The 22,423-nt window shown below is 45.0% G+C and overlaps 1 protein-coding gene across 2 annotated transcripts in view; it reads right to left on the bottom strand.

Moving 5' to 3' along the window:
- The window catches only part of SCFD2 (sec1 family domain containing 2), a 641,446-nt gene that overhangs the window by 7,471 nt on the left and 611,552 nt on the right, over positions 1-22,423 (bottom strand). For both annotated transcript variants that reach the window (XM_029587632.1, XM_029587640.1), the window contains 2 exons: positions 21,533-21,667; positions 1,319-1,438 (listed from right to left, as the gene is read on the bottom strand). In XM_029587632.1, coding sequence (XP_029443492.1) covers positions 1,319-1,438; positions 21,533-21,667 — 255 coding nt within the window. The remainder of the gene's footprint in view (positions 1-1,318; positions 1,439-21,532; positions 21,668-22,423) is intronic.

The following is a 22,423-nucleotide window of genomic DNA, read 5'->3' as shown; positions in this document are numbered from 1 at the left end:
TTGTAACCATACGATTTACTCATATATAATACTCTGTACGCTGAATGCACTCCAAATTAATAACATAGCATCAATCTGTTTACCCTTTCAACTCTTATGTACTAATGGGTACATGTTTAGTTGTACAACATATTTAAAGTTATGCATGTATTTTGAAGAACACACAAAACAACTGGATATTCAGTTTACCCATGTAAACGGTGTTAAGTGGATGAATGCATGCAAGCAACTTTCCCCATGCCAAAATGATGGCCTAACTTACACTTGTTGGCATGTCGGTTATGCAGGTACTTTTTGAACATTAAGTATGTATAAAAAGATTGACACACCTCGCTAGAACGCCTTTTATATGCAGTCAGAGTTATACATGTTAAGAACTTGCTGGTTTTACGTTTCTGAAAATCCACTTACATGTATTTCAACCAATTATTCAACCTCCTTATTTTATGTTGACATGCCTCAACTAAGCTTATAAAAATGTACTTCTTCATGTAAAAAGTACTGAAATATAGTCATACACAGATTCCAATAGCATTGATATAAAGGGTCAAGACAGAAAACAAAATATAAACAATTATTAGAAAAGAGATGGAGAAATTCCTTGATGCAGCAAGCCATTTTCACCATGTTCTTTGCCAATTCAAAGAGCAGAAATCGTTTAAAAAACGTGTCCTCTGAATAATATGTGCAGTGAGTCAGGTTGAAGGGGGCACAAAGAACACTTTTACGTTTGTCTTTCATTTTGCTTTGCCAATATTGTTTTATGACAGTTTGTTTCTGTTATTTATACTGTTTTATCATATTTTTATTCTACGTTGCATACCGCCTTGAGTGATCTGTTGGAAAGACGGTCCTATAAATGGAAAGAAATATTAAATAAAATATTAAGTTTAGAAAGTGGAAGTATTCTTCCTCCTTTCACTCTATGGAGTTTTCTGAGAGCTCCACCTTTGGAAAGCAGAGACTAAGATGGAAAAATAAAAAGCTCACAAAAACCCCCCCTGAAATCTCAATGCCCTCCAAATCACTGAACTTGATGCACAGTACCAAAGATCCCCTTTGTCTTCATTACAGCCCGAAAGTCTCCTATCGTGCACTAACAAACTTCTGGATATAACATAGCTTTGGTGGTGTAACTGCTGAAAACAGACAGCATTGCGTGGTACTGCCACTAGTAGGCCATAGTACGGAAGCATTCTCTCTCACATTTCTTCCTTACACATACATTACAAAGCTCAGGACCTCCCTTATCAAAGATTTGAAAGCATTTCCTCCTTGTGGGCTAAACCTTTGACATGTGACCATTAGAGTTCCATACCTGGACACCGGGCTTGTGTGTGGCTAGGAGGTCGTTCACCATTTTGACTTCAGAGACGGTCACGCCACCTATCACAAACAGGATCAGAAGGGGATGATCGCTAGGGTGTGGCCGGCTTACCTAGATTAATAAAAGAAAAAAAAATGACTGATGTTTGTTTTGTTCAATATTTATAAAAACTGCAGTCAATATGATATACCCTCTTTAAGAGCATCCCTTCCGTAATAAAAGCCAAAATTTTAAAATTTATATCAAATTTTCTTCATGGGATAAACCTCTTTGGAGGTACCTCTTAGCTTTCAAGAGGATTTTGGAAAAGGCAGCAAAAAAGTACCCAAAGCTCCAATATTCTTTTGACACATAACTATGAAAACTACAAATATGTTAGAAAGATAACTGCTTGTGGCTAAAGGATAGAATCGCAGCAACAAAATATCTTTTTGAAAATATGAAAGGCTTGGATTGTATATACTCCAGGATTTCCATGATTACTTCTTAAAATGATGGTTGTGCATTAACAAGGTGAATAATTTACATAATCTGTGATTCTTTTCTGTTGGTGAAAATAATGGCAAATACCAAAGAATTCTTTTACTCTTGTATGAGCAGAAAGAGCATAATTTGATGTTTACAAATTATGTCCTTTGGTGCAGTTTAAAAAAAAATAAAGTCAGAGGGCCAATTTTTGAGTTCCTGTAACAAAAACATTTTGTCACAACAGAGAACAGGTTGTAATTGAAAAGTTAAAGAAAAGTGATTAAATAAGCAAATAAAAAACCTCAACATCTGGTGATGAGTTGGGGGTGAGGAAGGGAGTCATAGTCATTGCTGAATGGTGACACCTAGTGGTTGGATATAAGGCCTGTGATTGCAGGGTTCTGGGAGAAGCCCTGGTGCATAGCCTCTGGTCAAAGGCTGTCGCCACAATGACTGGACTAAAGTAACTCGAGAGGAGAGATAAACAGGATCAAATTAAGTATGAAGTTACAAAGCTCCGTCCCCAAATGTCCATAGAGTCAAGATAGGCTCATGTAGAAGCACAGTTGCCTTCAGACATAAGCCTAGTTTTTACATTTTTGCTGAATCGAGTAAATCTACCTTCTCTCTCAACATTAATGGAAGACTATTTCCACAAACCTGGCAATACTATAGAAAAAGATCTATTATGAAGATGAGAATGACAATATTGTCTAACAGGTGGCAACTGTAGCCAAAGCATCTCAGATTTCTTCTAGCCTCTTACCATTTTAGCTACCAATTAGAGAAGGAAAATAATGACCTCTGAGTGTCTTAAAAGCCAAAACCAAATTTTTAAATTTACATCAATCTACAACAGGCAACCAATGAAACTGCTGTAATAATGGACTGGCAGATGATCTTCGAGATTCACCCAATACCACATGAGTGGCTGTATTTTCAACCATCCGTAACTTAATCGTTTTCCCCTGTAATCCTAAATGAACTGCATTGCAATAATCCAGCTGGGACAAAATCAATGTGTATGTTACAGATTTTAATGCTGAGATCTCCAAATAAGGTTTCAGTTGTTTCACCAATTTCAATTTATAGCATGTGATGCGAGCCACTTGCGAAGCCTGCTTTTCCAACATGACCTGAGAATTCAATACCACACCCAAAGATTTCACTTGGTCTACAGGCAGCAAATCAATTTCATCTAACCTAGGCAACCTTGGGATATCCCTTGTTCCAGTTTTATAACAATTCAGATTTTGCAACATTAACAACAAACAATCATCACAATCATAAAATATCCTCATCAGAATTCCTTCCTAATGGTGCTAAAATCTGCAAAGCATCTGCATAAATAAATGGATTAAAATCAAACGAATTAACTTCCTTAATGGGGATAAAGACACATTGAAAAGCAAGGGAGACTCCCAATTTCACCTCTCTCAGACAAGACATTTTCTCCTGAAAAGCCACAATCTGTTCTAGATTTTGAAGAAAGTTTGTCAACCTTTACACATATAGTCAGAAAACCAACAAATTAAATCAATTTAATCTGCTTTATAGCTGCTAACATTTTTTTCAGATTTATATTTTGGAAACAAATGAAATCAGTGCTCATGCCTGTAAAACTGGGGAATACATTTTGTAAGTATTTTGGAGGCTTTAATGTTTACAGCGTTTTAAAGAGCGTGAACAGTATTATAATGTATTTTTTATAGTCATCCTTTCAGTGTTTCCAGCCTTGATAGTATTTATAAAACTTAATTACTCTCAGGAACAAGAGAAAATATTTTAAAGGATATGTATAGTGCTAGAAAGTCTTTACAGTATAAGCATGGAGCCATCGCTGTAGCAAATAAAGAGAGGTCATTACCATTAACACATCACAAGGGAAAATATGTGCCCTTGTTTTAAGATTATAATTGGACGATACTCTTGCCATAAATATACTTCAAACCCTTTCTGGGTCTGCAAATGGAAAGGTTCAGTTGACATGCAAATTTGGTCTTAAGCATTTCAATAAGATTGCCAAGAAATGTGTCAAGCAATGACAACTGTCAAATTGGTGTCAATGATGTGGAAACTGGCTTCAGACCACCACTGCACTCTAACATGTTTACAATTGTAATTCACCCATCTCCTATGTGGCGTTCTCATTCTGCAAAGCTTTCTTGCTATAGGAAACACAGCTGTTATATCTGCATTAAAGGAATTTTGGCCAGATCCAAGCAGCTTTGGAACTGGCACACACAATGCACCCAGAGATGGGGCCATTTTATAACATAGGCATGCGTGTGTGTGTGTGTGTGTGTGTGTTATAAAGTAGCCCAGGTGCGCACAGCCGCTTAAAAGTTGGGTTTGAGTCACGCAAGTGGGGGAATTTTGTAACAGGCATGTGTTCAGTCTATGATTAGTTTCACCAGTTTACCCACCAGTTCGCCCATTCCGGAGCTAGGTTCCATAAACCCTCTGGTTCTTTAGCCTGCATTCCCCCCAGTTATCCCCAAACCTCTTAAACCCCTCAGGGATGTGGTATTTTTCATTACTTAACACCTACTCTATTCCAGAAATATACTTACGCAGCACTGGACCTGGGCGCGCATCCAGGTGTGTAGGTGCTTGCGTGCACGTTTCTTAGCCCCTACTCCCGAATGCCCACGTCACACTCATTTTTCGTTCAAAGTGAGATATTCACATAGCAGGAAATGCGTGCACATGTAGGTGGCTTTTAAAATCGGGGGGACATGCGAATGCCCTACATGCATGCACATCTCCTGATTTTGGCGCACATCCGGCATTTAAAGTTCCCCTTTAAGATAAGCTGAAGAATGATATGTATGTGCCCGAAGAAGGTTATGTCAGGCTGTGCCACATTTAATACACAAATCTACTCGAGGGCAACACCAAGTAATCAACGGAGGGAAATCAGCTGGTTTTGATCCAGCTGCAGAAGAACAATTCACATCATTAACACATACATGAGAAGAGGAATGTCTACCTGTCAGTTTAGCAGAAAAAGCAAGAAAATAATGGAAATGGCAAATAAGCAATTTGTAATGGTGGTCCCTCCAGAAGAGAGTTGAGACAGCAGTACCTAGAAGCTGGCACTTCCTGTGTTCTTGTTCTACCTGCTTTACAAAGAAAGAAAAATGACAGTTTCTACTGCTGTCAACGTACTATTATTTTGTTACGAGTACTAAATTAATGAAACACTGCTAAAATGAGAACAAAATTTCCCACTAAAAAAGGGACAATAAAAATGCAGAATTTTGACAACCAAATTAAGTTACAATACAGTTGGTTAGGTTGAATGACGACCAGAGGTCCTGAGGTCCAAACTTGCTTCCGAATACCTAACAATTCTTACTACATGGGAATCCAGGACAAAGCGTAAAAACTCTGCATAGCTGCAACCAATTGTACAACGGTGAACAAATTCCTTCCAGGCCCCACACAGCCTAGCTTATAGTTACCCAGCAATATATTTTTCTCTATACACTTGCCTAATTTATTTTTGAATTGATTTAGTGTTGTAGCTGAATACACACAGGATACTTAGCTTATAACCTCTGAAATGTCAACAACATGATAGGTTAGTACTCTAGAATCAAGTTCAGAGACAAACAATACCCTGTGCAAAATCAATCATTTTACTATTTTTAAACAAACATGCGTTAAGCAAAAATCTCATTAAGCTGCAATTTGTTTCTCAGATGGGGGCCTCCAAGCTTTAAAATGCACTAAACAGCCCGAAACGTGTAAATACACTAGTGTCGTTCAGGCTTCTGCGCATTTAACACACATAAGGCCTGTTTGTGAAACAAATAGTAGTACATTTCACACATAATTTACACATGAAAGTTTATTAAAATTCTGAGTTAATGAGCTGCTGCGGCACAATATCATGCAAAGCAGCTCATTACCTCAGAAGGTAGTGAAAATGAGGCTGGTTTTCACTAAAAGCTAACTACACCTTACTGAGATGGTGTTATCTTTTTATGACTGTCCCTGGCAGCTCAAAGTTCCTCCATAAGTTTTCTACTTGGCTCATTTGCATGAGCAGAAAACTTGATCAAGAATGAGGGCTGATAACCTGCGGGAAATCCTGCAGGGTAATTCATCTGCCCTATAAGGTTGAGTTGAATGTGTTTTATGAACAATAATGACAGAATAGGCAGTAATTGAGCTCAGTTCAAGCAGCATAATATTTCTTGTACATGGAGAGTAACAAGGACCATGTGCTGAGTTGGCTGGGGATAAAATGAGAACGGATTGTTCTCATAAAGGAGGTTATGCAAGATATCATTCATAACGTATTCCTATTAGGAAATGAGAACATTTAATATGAGCCTTCATATAGCCTCAGACTCTTGCATCAAAACATGTATAGAGGGTGTGATGATGAAAGACTAGAATATAAACCTAACCCCTTAGGATCCCAGATAAAAATACACAATACTAATACTACTACTTAACATTTCTATAGCGCTACACGACATACACAGCGCTGCACAAACACACAAAAAGACCGTCCCTGCTCTATAGAGCTTACAATCTAACAAGACAAACACACAGGACAAGAGACTTGGGGTATTTCATAAAGCAAGGCAATGGTGAAAAAGAAAGTTAGTTAACAAAACTAAAGTCAGGCAATCAGGCATAAGATTTAAAAGCAGCTTTAAAAAGGTGGGTCTTTAGATGGGATTTAAACATGGCAATCTGTATTATGTTCTACCTGCGACTGTAAATGAAGTCAAAGTTATAGAATCTGTCCAGAGTCACTCAACTGACTCTTGAATGAGCAGTGCAGTGGATGCCCATCCTTTTGTCTCCTTTTCTGTCTGATTCTTAAAATAGAAATCACACTATCCGAAGTCGTTTTTTTTTTCTCTCCAATTATGCAAAGACAAACTGGACTTAGATTTCAAAGACTTCTCAAAGGTCTTTTAATTTGATCCACTAGGTGATTTTAGGGAAGATTAGAACACATGCTGTCCCAAGTTTAGCTGTCCCAAAAGCCTTTCTTAAAGCCGATTTAAATGTATTTCAATAAAAAGTTCTAAATATTAAAGCTGTAATTAACATGCCGTATCAATATAATCTCATAACATTTGAAGTATTCCATTTTATAGCAACAGACTGAAGCTGACAAATCATTCCTTCGGTCAAAACAAGTCTGCATTCAAAAACATACAAAGAGGGTATTTTTTTTTCACCAGAATGGATTATACGCCACAAATTCCAGAGCTTCACATTGTAAATATTACTTATTATACATGCATGCTTTAAATTAAATCACAGTTGTAATGGAAAAGAGGGATAAACCTGTAATTTGGTTACGCTTTGTACGAGTATTTATTTTTTTTTTTTGAAAAAGCCAATCCCTCAAGTACAAAATATTTGGCTGTATAAAGAATGTGGACTTCAGCCAATATTTTTTTTTTTCTTTCTGCAATTGATAGCAGAATTACCAAGGCTTTCTCTTTTGAAGTGGAAGACGTTTGGCTAACCACAACACAATGCAATACTTTAGAAACAAAATTAAGATGAGTTGAAACCAGAAGAAAAACATTTTGCGCACCATGTTTATGCAATATATCATACAGACACACCCTACAGCCCTTTTCACCTGCTGTTGTCGTCTTATTTCTAACCACTTCTTCCACAAAGTCAGGACAGTCCTTGGAAAAAAACCAAAACATTTCTCTATGATTTTTTTTCTGACTGCCAGCCATCACCCTTCCTCTTTCCTTGACTGCGCTAGTCGCATCCCTCTCTTAAACTGCCTTCACGTGCATTCTGATCACTTCTCCGCCGTGAACAGTTCCCCCTGTCTAAACACAACACCAGAGGTGGCTTCTTTGCTATCCGATCGGTGAGGTCCATTTGCACAGGTTTCACTCTATTGCCGCCTGTCTAAGCAGGGTTCAGCGGGAGCGGTGGGAGGTGAGGTGAGGGGCAGGGAAGTGCCCCCAGCAGACCTGGGATTTTAAGATCAGGAAGGGGCTGGAGGGGGGAGGAAAGCTCAGGTTGCTATAGTCTGCAATTTTTAAACACTTTTTTGGGGGAGATGTTGGCAATTGGGTGCTAGGCCCCAATATATTTTAAAGTAGTTTTTTGGGGGAATAGAGGGAAGGGGTGGGTGAGGTCGGCCCTACTCTCTTGGAAGGAATTTTTTTTTTACACTTAACCAGATATGTTGGATTATAAGGGGTTAAGTTTACATTTATCCGGGTAAACTTACCTGGATAACTGAGTATATTTAGAGACCCAGATAACTTTGCCAGAGAATATTTAGCAGGAGACTTGTCCCTATAAATATTTGGTTCTGGGTAGCTAGGTACATCTGCCTGGATAACATTGCCGCTTGCTAGCCTACTGAATATGGACCTCACTTTGTTTTCATGGCATCTCATTTGTCTGTCACAATCAAATTAGGCTCTGTTACACTTCGTGTATTCCGGGTACCCCGCTTGTAAACAAAATATTAAATAATCGGTACACCTGTTTGAAGGTTTGAAGGTTTCATCAGTTTCTTGATAAAAATTTAGCAAAAGTGACTACTTTCACATGGGATATGTTTGAAGGTTTCTTCAGTTTTTTGATAATAGTCTTTTGATAACAGTTTTTAATGGTGAAAGTGGGGTGATAAAATGATAAAAATATCCCAAAAAAATATAAAGTAAAATGGACCAAAGACCACAAGAAAGAGTCTGGTAAAAATACCATGACCCTGTGAGGAGAGGTCCCACAAAAATACATAGTAGCTAGTCTTCAACTAATTTAAAATAGACGAACAGGTGTACCGATTATTTAATATCTCATTTGTCTGCACATATGTAGTATCTGTAGCAAGTTTGGATTCACTAGCTCCCGGGAAAATGAAACCCCCCAAAGCTTTTTCCAACCTCTGTGCTGCAGCATTGCTGGTAAAGTAGGATTACATCATCTCATGTTTTTTGCTGCTTAAAACACATCAATTTTAAAAATTGTAAACCCGGACACTATGGGGAAGATGGACGCGCAATTTTATAACATGCGTGCGGCGCGCAAGGGGGGTTACATTTTTGTGATTTTCGTGCGGCGACGCTTCGGGGTCTTCCTCAGTTCCCTTCCAGTCCACTCTAATTTAGGAGCGGACTGGGAGAGAACTTTCCTACCCCCTACCCTAACCTCCCTTTCCCTTCCCCTCTCCTCCCCACCCTCTAAAACCATTTTTAAAATTTGTTTATCTTTTATTTTACAAGTTACTTCAGGGTCTCGGTCTGCCCGCTGCCACTCCCCGTCCAAAACATGCCCTCTGGCCCGCCCCTTCCAAGAGGCCCGGCACTCGAGCGCGACCCGGCCTTTACGTGCGTGGCCAGGCCTCATTGAAGATTCACCCACCGCACGTAAGGCGGGCCACGCGCGTAAAGGCCAGGATTTACACGCGCCGGATTTTAAAACATGCCCTTATGCATTTAAAATAGTAGAAAAACCTGACTGCTGGATTCTGTTTTGTGTTAAAAAGACAATACATAAAACCACACCATTAATCTACCTTATAAATGGGCTCTGACCGACGGCCCGCAAATGCACAGTAGAGAGCAGCTCTACCACGCATGCACGGGCGAGCACGTCAGTCAGAGCGGAGCGTGACCTGCTAAAAAACATGGCGCTGGGAGGAGCAGTAGCGGCGGCGGTGGTGGCGGCGACAAGGAGCGCGCGAGGGATGGACCCCTGGAGATCTTCCTTCTGTGCCGTCCGAGGGTGACTGAGGGGGAGGAGGGGAGTGACTGAGGGGAAGGGGGGGGAGAGACTGAGGGGAAGGGAGGAGGGGGGAGTGACTGAGGGGAAGGGGGAGTGACTGAGGGGAGTGACTGGGGTAGTGACGGGAGGGGGGAGTGACTGAGGGGAGGGGGGACAGAGGGATGTGAGTGAGTAAGTGGGAAGGGTAAGAAGTTGTGGAGAAGAGAAAAGAGGAAGTGGAGGAGGGCTGAGGGAGAGGGAAGGGGTTGTGGATGAGCTGAGAGGGGATTGGAGGGGATGAGAGTGAGGAATGGGATTGAGAGAGGGTGGGGAGTGACTGAGGGAAGGGGAGGGAGGGGGAGGTGAGAGTGAGGGGAGGGAGGCAATGGGAGACAGAGGGTGAGTAAGACTGAGGGGAGAGAAGGGGTGAGTGACCAAGGGGGAAGAGGATGAGTGACCGAGGTGAATGAGTGAGGGAGAAAAAGTGTAGAAAGGTGCTGTGTTCGAAAATGGACTGAAAAAAAAAAAATTTAATGTAGCCCGTTGTTACGGGCTTAACGGCTTGTAATAATATAATATAATGCCTCCGGTCATTATAACTAAAATATGTATATAGTTTCTAATGTTCTATGTTTATGATGTTTATTTAATCGCTTGACATGGTTTTCTATCCATCTGTCATCTTACCTCTTTCCTATTTTTCGCCCTCTGCTCTTCTCCCTCCCCCCTCTCTCGCCCTCTTCCTACCTGCTCCGCTCTCCCCTTTCCCATTCATTGTAATTTTTCCTTTCTCATCAGTTTAATTGTAAACCGACGTGATTAGTTCCACGAATGCCGGTATATAAAAGTTCATAAATAAATAAATAAATAAAAAAAATAAATAAGAAGACCAACCAACACATCCAGTCTGCCTGGTTATCTCTCTCCACACTGCAAGTTATAGGATGTGACTGCTATGATATCATTCTCTATCTAGGATAGTTTATGTCGGATAGTTTATATCCTGGGGGTAAGAAGTGGCCGCGGGCACCATTTCTTACCTGTGGTTTGACGGCCGTTAGTCCCCCGGGGGTCCGCGCCGCAGCGGCAAGCCACTGCCACTACTCCACATCGGCTCTGGCCCCTCCGCGGCCACGTGGAGGCTGAGACGCCGCCGCCTCCCATTCTCCTGGACGCCTCTTAAAGGGACCGTGGCGGGAAAAACAGGCCCGGACCCTAGCTGACATCAGGACTCCTGGCCTTCTTAAAGGAGCTCCCTCAGTCACCCTACGACTTGGCAACAAGTTCTCCTGCATGCTTCAGGCCTCCGTTTGGATTAGCCCTCCAAGTAGCCTCTTTGCATTCCTGCTGTTACCTCGACTTCGGAACGGATTTTGACTTCGCTGACAGCCGCAATGCCCAGACCTCAGAACGGAATTGACCTCGCCTATAGCCGCCTGCCCAGACCTCAGACTGGAGCCAACCTTGTCTTCAGCCGTCGCCCTACCGCCTCAGTCGCCCTCGGGACCAGCCATGCAGAAAGGCCACCTAAGTCCAACCGGCCCCGGCACCCAAGGACTCAACCTGCGGGGAACGTGGGCTGGCCCTGGTGAAGCATTTGCTTGCCTCTGCTTCCCGACCAGCCTTGCTGGTCGGGAAGCCAGAGGCAAGCAAAGGCCAGAGGCAAGCAGGCAAGAGGCAAGCACAGGCCAGAGGCAAGCCAGAGGCAAGCAAGTTTAGAGAATATCTTGGCTCCAAGGAGCCAAGATATTCTCTAAACTTGACCTCAGGGACGTATAACTTGATTCGTATTAAAGATGGAGATGAATGGAAGACGGTGTTTAACACCTGGGATGGGCATTACGAGTACCTCATGATGTCCTTCGGACTCTGCAATGCCCCAGCCATTTTCCAGAACATGATAAATGAGGTATTCTGAGACATGCTTTATGACTGGGTCGTGATCTACTTGGAAGACATATTGTTTTTATCAGAGACCTTCAAACGCACCACAAGGATGTGGCTCGGGTGTTGCGGCGGTTGCGTGAGAACCAACTCTACACCAAACTGAAAAGGAGTCTGTGCCCTTCCTATAATATGTGGTATCCAGTCAGGGGTTCCGCATGGATCCTGAGAAGCTCAAAGGAATCCAAGACTGGCCTTAGCCTTCAGGTCTATGCCTGCTACAAAGGTTTCTGGGGTTTGTGAATTTCTACAGATCCTTTATCCGTAATTACTCCACCTTGGTGGCGCTGCTCACTGTCCTCACGCATAAAGGGGCCAACTGTAAACAGTGGTCTCCTGAAGCGGTCACAGCCTTTCTTAATCTACAGGCCGCATTCCTCAGTGAACCATGCCTCTTCATCCCAACCCCAGACGGCCTTTCATTGTCGAGGTGGACGCCTCCTCCGAAGGGGTAGGAGCTGTCCTGAGCCAGTACTCCGCCACCAATACCCTTCACCCATGCTCCTTCTTCTCGCGCCATTTCTCCCCTGCAGAATGGAATCATACCATCGGCGATAAGGAGCTATTCGCCATCAAAATGGCTTTCGAGGAATGGCACCCATGGTTGGAGGGGCCCAACACCAAATTTCCGTCTCCACGGACCATAAAAATATGGAATATTTACATCGCGTTCAATGCCTCAACCCAAGGCAAGCACATTGGGCCCTTTTCTTCACACGGTTCGATTTCGTGCTCCACTATCGACCTGCTAGCAAAAACCTATGGGCAGACGCCCTTTCTCGATCATTCGACGTCGAGGACAAGCCTGAACCTCCTTGACACATCATCGAGCCTGCTAGAATCCTCCTGGCCTCCACGACGCCTGTCCCACCTGGGAAGACCCTAGTACCCCCTGGGCTCCGGAACAAAGTCCTCTATTGGGCCCATGATTTGCATATTGCAGGACACCCTGGACAACCATGGACTCTGGCGCTCCTTCAACGATACTATTGGTGGCCCACTATGAAAAAAGGATGCCCGATCTTACGTCGAGTCTTGTCACACTTGTGCCAGTCACAAGAACCCCACTGGTCGACCTTGGGGCTTACTCCAACAGCTGCCAGCCCCTAGTGAACCCTGGGCCCATGTCTCGACAGACTTTATCGTTGATCTCCCTCCATCTAAGGATAACACCACCATCTGGGTGATGGTGGACCATTTTTCTAAAATGGCACATTTTATCGACCTGCCTGCTCTTCCATCCACTCCTCAGCTAGCTCAGCTCTTCGTTTACCATGTCTTCCGGCTTCATGGCTTTCCCAAGTACATTCTCTCTGACCGAGGGTCTCAGTTTACTGCCAAGTACTGGAGGGCTCTGTGCAAAAAGTTCAATATCACCCTCAAATCTCCAAAGCCTATCACCCCCAAACCAACGGGCTGGTCGAAAGAACTAATCGAACCCTCAAGCAGTTCCTGAGGTCATATGTGAACATCAAGCAAAATGACTGGGCCGAACTTCTTCCTTGGGCAGAATTTGCTCTCAATTCCCATCCGTCTTCCGCCACCAGGTCATCCCCGTTTCAGCTAGTCTACGGCAAGCAGCCGCTTCCGCCTCTATCCTTGTCCATGGCAGTGCCCTCACCCGCGGCTCAGTTAAATGCGAAGGAATTATACCAACTTTGCACTCTCACCCAACAATTACTGCCCAAGGTGGGACAGACCGCTAAAAAAATTCCCGGAGCCCATCATAGACCCAGCCTGCAATTCAAACCAGGCGAGAAAGTGTGACTTAGCACACAATACACCCGACTTAAGCTTCCATCCATGCGCCTAGCTCCCCTCTATATTGGATCCTTTTCTGTACTACGCCGCCTGTGTTTGGTCTCCTATCAGCTCCAGCTACCATCTTCACTCAAAATTCATAACTCCTTCCACATATCCCTACTGAAGCCCTTGGTGTTGTCCTGGCCTTCAAAGAAACCACAGGAACCCCAACCCCTCTCTTCCGACGAAGACGTCATGTATCAAGTCCATGACGTTTTGGATGTTAGGAAACTTGGACGACGCTGGGAATACCTTCTCTTCTGGGAGGGTTTTGGGCCTGAGGAAAACTCTTGGGAGCCCTCATCCAATATCCTGGACAAGGGCCTCATTGCACAGTTCCATGATGCTCACCCTCAAAAGCCTAGACCTCCAGGGAGGGGATCTAGAAGGGGGGGGTACTGTTAGTGTTGTCAGCACCAACAGGCCGCGGGTGCCACTTCTTACCCACGGTCCGACAGCCGTTAGTCCCCTGGGGGTCCACGCCGCAGCAGCAAGCCACTGCTTCCCATCGGCTCCGGCCACCTCCATGGCTGTGTGGAGGCCGAGACGCCGCCTGCTCCCATTCTCCTGGACGCCTCTTAGCCTGTGTATGCCAAAACCCTGCCTCTTAAAGGGGCCACGGCGGGAAAAACAGGCCCGGCCCCTAGCTGACATCAGGACTGCTGGCCTTAAGGGAGCTCCCTCGGTCACCTTACGACTTGGCAACAAATTCTCCTGTTTGCTTCAGGCCTCTGTTTGGATTAGCCTTCCAAGTAGCCTCTTTGCCTTCCTGCTGATACCTCGACTTCGGATTTTGACTTCGCCTAGAGGCGCCTGCCCAGACCTCGGAACGGATTTGACCTCGCCTATAGCTGCCTGCCCAGACCTCAGACCGGAGCCAACCTTGGCTTCAGCCGTCGCCCTACCGCCTTGGTCGCCCTCAGGACCAGCCATGCAGAAAGGCCACCTAAGTCCAACTGGCCCCAGCACCCAAGCGCTCAACCTGCGGGGAATGTGGGCTGGCCCTGGTGAAGCGTTCGCTTGCCTCTACTTCCCGACCGGCCTCACCTCCTGACAGTGGGGACCTATGGGGTTCACCCCACAGGTTGTGCCAACTCCACCTTGGGCCAAGGTCCACGTGCAGCAACAATCTCGGGCAGATGAGCATATAGGATTCCCTATTTAGTTCACATCCAGTACTGCTCTCTCTTCCCACCTCAAACTACAAAGATGTTGCCCAAAACCCAGCCTCTTAGGCCTTCTGTGTAGCCTGCCAGATAGATCTAGCTATGTGAGTTCCTGTGTTTCTGTTAGGATTTCTAGTTATTATTGTACTTTTGTAACCCCCCTCTAAGGTAGTTTAAGTTACCTAGGCCAAGGGAGGGACAGTTAACCATAGAAGAAATACTATGATAAATTATTGTGGGTTTGCTTGCCATGAAGGGATAAGACAATATTCCAGAAAGCACAATACCACACCTGGATCTCCCCACACAGATTCTCTGAACAGTAATATTTCCCCTCAGTTCAGCAGATCTAAACACACTGACAACAGAAGTAAGAGGTTTAAGTTTTAATGGAAGCAATTTAAAATAAGACAGTAGAAATAACACTTGAGTTAAAAACCCATCAGCAGTAATAAAAAAAAGAAAGCAGCGAATAAAACCTCAATTCAATGAAACTTTTTTGTTCACATCTCGTTTTATCTATTCCCTTGGGGGTGTCCACTCTGTTTCAAATCCTAGTGTCATCTGCAAAAAAAGGCAGTTTTTTCCCCCCTCTACATCATTGTACACAAAGAGTGAATTCCATTTTCCACTACACTCTGTAAATGATCAAGCAACCAGTTTCTAATCCAATCTACTACCTTGGGACCCATTTCCAAGCTGCCTAGTATATTTATGAGCCTCCTTTGAAAGACAGTACCAAAGATGTTGCTAAAATTAAAATAAAATACATCCAATGTCTACCCTTGACCTAATTCTTGGGAAACCCAACTGAAGAGATCAATCAGATTTGTTTGACACAATCTTCCTCTGATAAAATCATGCTCCCTCTGATCCTTCAATCCATTGGATTCACTATCCTTTCTTTCAGTAGGCTCCATTAATTTTCTCATCACTTTGAAAAGACTAATTGGCGTGCAGTTTCCAACCTCCCCTATGTTATCACGTCTACAAAGAGGGAAATTTGCTCTTTGTTAGACCCTTAAGACCATGGGTTATTGCTATTCATTTAATTGGTTTAATCACATTGGTAAGGGAGGGGGGGGGGTGTTTCTTAGAGAATAAAAGAAAAATTCTAGTTTGTTATTGGCAATTCTTTTTTGGGTCTGTCTCATCCATTTTTCATAGAATATCATTACAGATACATATAGGGAGTATTTTATTTATGGGAATCTATTTTTATTTCTTTATAGAATTCAGGGTGAACATTTGATAGGTACCAAAGTTATTTTCTAGAATCTTCACCACTTATGCTTTACAGCTGCATTTAAATACAGATAACCCAGCTTAAAACACTAGGTGGACCAAATGGTCCTTATCTGATGATATCTCCTATAATAAGACATTACTAAATGATTCCACCAAAGACCTGCAGTCCTCTGTGTTTTAGAAATTGCAAGCACTTGCCATTCATCTTCCCTTTCCAGGATCATGTCTCCCCCTTCCCATGTTGGCCGTGGCTGGGGATTCTGTGGAGACAGGGTTCTCATCCCTAGAGAGAGGGGGTTCTAGACACCTCCTAGCCAGATTTAGGGCCCATGATTGCAGGGTTCTGGAAGGAGGCCAGATGCATGGCCCCCGGTCTAGGACCACGGCTGCATTCACTAAGCTAAGTTGGGAGAATGTATAAGAGGGGAAAAAATCCCTAGGTAACTGGAAATGAAGGCTCATAGTGTCAAATTCCAGGCCTGGCTCAATTAACCTAGAAACCCAAAGGAGCAGCAGCAATCTACAGGGACAAAACGAAGGGCAGAATTTCTCTGGAGCAGGTCAGCCCAGCAAAAGACTGATCGAAAGCACTGATCATTGACCTGAACTGATTCAAAAATGTAAGGTGCCAGGAACTCTACTGTAGCTGTAATCCATAGTAACAGCAGCAGAAAAAGAACAAATGGTCCATCCAAATCTGTCCAGCAAGCTTCTTATTGTAGTAATTGCCACACCGTGCAAGTTACCCCCAAGCCTTATGTTAAGGGTAGTAATATTAAAAATCAAAAGCAAGCAACTGTCAAACTCATAACAAAGCTACTGCTAGCAACATTTTTACAAGGTGAGCAGCCTTCCTGATAATTCATGCAATGCTGCTGCTTGAATGTGCTTTGCTTTTGGTCTTGGCTGTAGCAGTCGTCCTGTGCTTTTCTCCTAATGTATGCGTATCAGAACCCTGCACCGTAAAAGTCAGGGCCTAGCATTGGTCATTGTCTGAATACAATTTTCCTGTTTTCTCCCCCGTGTTAAAGCGGAGAGCGATGCTGCAGTTGCGTTAAAATCATGTAAGCTAATTGTTTAAGGGTAGTAATCCCATGTATTCTGTTAGGGATAGTAGCTGCCACTTCATGCTGGTTATCCCCCCTGCACTCTTTTTTTAAATTTCCAACTCTAGCCTTTAGGGATCCACAGTGTATACCCCATGCCTTTATGGATGTTTATTCTTTTTGTCTTCACCACCTCTTTCGGAAGGGCATTCCAGGCATCCACCACACTCTCCATGAAGAAATATTTCCTGATGTTGGTTCTGAGTCGCCCCCTCTAAGGTTTCATATTGTGCCCCTAGTTCTACTGTTTGCTTTCCTACGGAAAAGGTTTGAGGATCATGCATCATTAAAACCATTGAGGTATCTGGAGGTCTGCATCACATCTCCCCAGCACCTCTTCTCTTTCAGGAACATTGTCTTATCCTTTCAGGCCATTCAGACTCTCCTCATATCTTATGATACAGACCCCACAACATTTTGGTTGTCGTTTTCTGGACCACCTCCATCCTGTCTCTATCCTTTTTGAGATATAAACCAGGTGAGGCCTCAGTAGAAACTCTCTCTCTCTCTCTTTTCCTGCAGGGATCTATCGGTTCTTATTTTCTATGAATTTCATTTTGCTAGGGCTCAGCCAGGAGAAGGGATGAGCTGGGAGAGAAACACCAAGATGACTGTCAAAAATTTACATGAGTGATCATTTTTATTGAGGGGGGAAAAAACTATTATTTTGACTTCTAATTGGTGGCATACTATGTAACAGCGCAAAGATGACAAACTGTACTCCGTGACTGCTGCAAGCTGATCTGGCTTTCACAATAACCAAAACATTAAGGGGCAGATTTTAAAAAGTTGCGCGAGCGCGAACAAAAGTACGCCTGATTTTATAAGATACGCGCGTAGCTGCGTGTATCTTATAAAATCTGGGGTCGGCACGCGCAAGACTGAGCAAAATCGGCAGCCTGCGCGCGCCGAGCCGCGCAGCCTGCCTCCGTTCCCTCCTAGGCCGCTCCGATTTCGGAGTGGCCTAGGAGGCGTCGGCCGGCAGCCCCGCTCCGTCCTCCGGTCCCGGGGGCTGGTCCGGAGGCCTCGACCACGCCCCAGGGCTGGCACCACGCCCCCGGGCCCGCCCCCGAAACACCACGGCCCGCCCCCGAAATGCCACATCAGTAGGCCCCGCCCCCGACACGCCCCCAACATGCCCCCTTACAAAAGCCCCGGGACTTACGTGCGTCCCGGGGCTTTACGTGCACCGGCGGCCTATGCAAAATAGGCGCGCCGGTGCGCGCGGGCCTTTGAAAATCCGCCCCTAAATAAATAAACAACTAGGAACTTGAAATAAATCTCCTAAATATGTGTTGCTGGTATCAGGGTTTAATATGTAGATAAAAAAAGGAAGTGGAACTGTGGAGAGGGGTGAGATGGAGAGGGGTGAGATGGGGCGGGGCCTGCATCAGGTGTGATCTGTGCAAAGGGGCGGGACCAGGGCTGAGTCTGAACTCTTTCTCTCTCACACATCCCTTATCTGAACACATTCTTACCTCTCTTAACATGCTCGATAAGCATTTGCAGGAGAAGGATGGCTGGCGGTTGGGGATGCAGGATCATGGGGGTAAGGAGGAGGAGAAGGTGAATAGAAAGAATGTGTCTCTCTCTGACCCCACCTCCTCTCTGCCCTGGTGATCCTGATCTTCCATCCCCAGCCTCCCCACACATTCCCCAGTGGCCCTTCTTCCCCCCTCCCCACTGTGATCCCAAAGCCCCGGAGTCTAACCCCCTTATCCCTGGTGATCCTCAAAGCCCCTTCTCTCCCTGGAAAATCATTCTCTCTAGCAACTCTCCTCCTCTCCCTCCTTGGCCAGTGGAGTACAGGCCTCCTCTTCAAGCCAGAATCAGCAGACTCACTGTCCTCTGTCTCCTTGGACAGGGTTGCGGGGCTTGCAATTCAAAAGCATAATCTGCTGAGTGCCTCCTTGGGGGATGGAAGAAAGGGAGCAACACCACAAGGTCTCCTCTCTTCTCTCTCCCTCCCCCCATCACACATAATCCTTTCTCCTCTCGTCTGATCACTTCACTCACAGTCTGCCCCCCCCACTCTAATCATCTCACTCACATCTCATAGTCCCTCCAATCCACTTACACCTCACAGCACCTTTGATCCTCTGACTCTCTCTTTCTCCTTCTTCCCCACATAACCCACAGCATCTCCAAGCCTTTCACTCATTCTTTTGCCCTCCCACATCCCACATCCCCATACCCACTCGCCTTTCCCTCCCTCTGATTTCTTAACTCACCCCCCCTCTCCCCCTCATTCACTATCTTGGACCTTTCATCCTCACCAGTGGGGCACCAGCAGCAGAGGTGGTAGGGCTTGGGATGAAGGCATGATAGATAAGCAGGAAGCCAACACACCCAGGAGTGGCAGAAGCAGCGGGGCTGACAGGCATTCACTCCGCCATCTCTTTTTTTTACCTTGGCTGCTGTCCCTCACAGCTTCCAAAATAGTGCACAAAACTCAAAGCCACGTGGCTGCCCTTGCCTCACACCAGCTCCAATACTCTCTGTTCTTCTCTGCTTTCTCTAAGAGCTGGGGAAGCCATAAATAATCCACGCAACTACTGGCTCTGTTCTGTTTCATCAGGGGAACCAGAACGGATATACACTGCGGGTTCTGCACCACTTTTTCAGGTCGCAAGAAAAAAGGTGGCAGGATGCCATGCTGGGTTGTTTTTCCAGAAATCAAGCCCTCAGTAATGGACACAAAAAGGGGAAGAATTAGCACAAGTTTGAAAGTTGTAAGCAGTAGTGCCATTCATCAAGACCAGGGTTGGAGCCTTGACAGTTGGCAGTGCTGCTCACAAGTTTCAAATTTGTGCTGATTCAAACTCTTTTTGTGTCTGCTCTTTGCTCTGCAGTGTCTGCTTCAGTATACCCCCCCTCCTCCCCTTCTGTTCCCTGGAGAGGTGAGGAGGAGGAGGAGGGGGAACAGGAGGGGAGGGGCTAGATTAGTGAGCAGGGTAACTGATCTCTTCTCTGTGTGCACCTCTTCAGGGCCGGTGCAAGGGTATTGGGTGCCCTAGGCGAACCTTGCACTGATGCCCCCCCCCCCCCAGTCGCGGCCCCTCCCCAGTCGCGGCCCCTCCCCAGTCGCGCCCCCCCCCCCACCTGCTTCGGCGCCGACTGTGTGCTTCTCAGGGCGCCGAGCCGTAGGGGGCGCCGAAGAGCAGCCACTGTGGTGCCGCAAGCAGGGTCTATCCCGCTCGCGGCAAAGAGAAATGGAAACAGTCGGCGCCGACACAGGTGAGGGGGGGGGGGGGGGGGCGACACTGCGTGCTTCTCGGGGCCGCGAGCAGCCTCTATTTCTGTTTGTCGCCAGCGGGACAGGCCCCGCTTGCGACACCACTTGGCTGGCTCTTCGGCGCCCCTTACGGCTCGGCGCCCTAGGCGACCGCCGAAGTTCGCCTCATGGACTGTGCCGGTCCTGCTCCTCTTCTCTTCCTTGCAGGCTGCCTGGAGGGGAGGGGCTGGAGAAGAACGTCCCCTACTGCTCTGCCTCTTGAGCCTGAAAAGAAATGCTGGAACTGCTTTCTTGGCCACTCCCCCACAATTTAAGCCCTGGCAGGTAACCTGAAAACTAGACCTCTATGTGGCACTTAAAACCTGGCATTCATGACCGTCCCAATAGAGCTGCACAACCATGGAGTTCCTGTCAATTACGTTGCAATGTGATTTTAAGTTGTAATAGCTTTGCACAGTTTTCCTCCTATGATGTAAAGTTATTTTCCAAAGCGTCTGGTGTGTTGTAGTCTGCATCTTGCAGCACAGCAGGGGTTTCTTTGCACTGACATCCATGTGCACAGCTCACAGTGGAGGGCCATTAAATGAGCCCGGATCCTGGCAGCTTGTTTGTTTTTTTCCTCTCTTTTTCAAAAACAAAGCAGAATCTTAGCGCTTCATGTGTGTATCTGTAGCAGGGTTATTATTTCACTAAACAGTCTGCCATGTATACCACTACCACTATAATTGCTCAATGACATTCGCAGCAGGGATTAGGTTTTTGCAAACCAAAAAACATTTTTTCATTTATTTACATATATAAGCGGTAATTTTGAAAAGCAAATGCATGCATGTAAAAGTATGTATGGAGGTGATTTCACATATATATTTTATGCATATTGCAAAGAGGTGCTCCCTACCTACTGGGAGGGAAATAATATACTTTAGATTTTTTAAGAATGAGTCCAAGTGTCCACGTGGACATTTAAACCTCATCTCCAGCCTATGCTATGCGAAAACATGCGCGATCTCGCTAATTTTCACAGCTAATTTGAATGCGTAAACCTGCATAGAACATTAGGGCTGAAAAATGTGGACTTCAGCCCTATGGGAGCTGTTATAAAATTGGGCTCCAGATTTTTATTGGATGGGGCTTTTCATTTTTCAGACTGGAAGAAGAAATTCTGCTTATGCTTTCTCAACTTCCTCTCCAGCTACCACTGCTTTCTCACTAGGGATGCAAATGGTGAGAATTCTTCAAAAGGTTATCATTAGCATCTCTCCTTCATGTTCCATGCAGAGAGCAGATGGACCTCCTTCAGACGTGTTGCCCCGGTCACAATAAAATGAGCCTGAGCAAAACACCGATAATCCTTTGTACTCAGGAAAAAAAAAAAAAGATTTGTTACATAAGCACAAGAATACATTAATGTCACAGAGCTGTATGAATGCTCAGAAACCGACTCATGAGCACTGAGACTTCCAGCAGTGACATTTGCTCATACTGCTGAGTGAATTGTGGGTGGCCATTTTACCTTCATAAACATGCTGAATCCAGTTTTAAGAAGATCTGTGAGGCCTGCAGACATGTGTTCAATATCAGCGCAGTCAGATCGGTCTGGGTGAAATATCTCCTCCACCACTTGCTTCAGCAAGGGCTTATAGGAAGCCTGTAAAACATAAAACATTATACTAATATCATAGATACATGGACTTCAAACTCTTAATTTTATTCCTGGATTCACCTGCCAACAACTATGTACATGGGTTGGTTATGCAATATGGAACAGTCAGAAACACATAGATAACCCTTATGAGGCTTATAGGGGCAGCCAACCATAATAATTACAGGGAACTTTTATGGACCTCCCCATTTGTTACCTCTTCGGAACATACCAGTTTACGTTGCTTCCCAATTACCTCATTCCCCAAACACTTCTATCCAAGAATGAGGTTCACTCAGTTGACTTTCCTTAGATATATATCGAAATTCACATCCAAAGGGCTCAGTGTAATTTCCATTCTCAGAGCCACTCACAACTCCTGGGTCTATGATCTCCCACTTGACTTCCATACCTCTCTAGTCCCATACCAGGTGGTCTTCCTTGGCATCCCCCACGGCACGGATTACTTAAGGCACGCACCCCAGACTCCTCCTCTCCTGGCCTTGTTTCTTAAAAGAAAGAACAGCTGCCACTTCACCCTGGTTTCAGGTCAAATCCGTGAGAGGAGGAAGAGAACTTCTTTTCATGCCTTGGCCTTGAGCCTCTCCCCTTGAGGGGAAGCACCTCTGAAGGGCCCCATTCCCACTTGGGAAGGTCCCTGGGTCTATCAGCCTGCTGGTTGACTACTCCAGATGACGACATCCCTAGAGGACCCTTTCACACACACACACCTTACTCTTTAAAGGACAAAAACCTAAAGGA

Source organism: Rhinatrema bivittatum, chromosome 1 (genome assembly GCF_901001135.1).
Source record: "Rhinatrema bivittatum chromosome 1, aRhiBiv1.1, whole genome shotgun sequence".
NCBI lineage: Eukaryota > Metazoa > Chordata > Amphibia > Gymnophiona > Rhinatrematidae > Rhinatrema > Rhinatrema bivittatum.
Note: the sequence above shows the minus strand (reverse complement) of the source record. Positions and strands in the feature narration are given on the sequence as shown.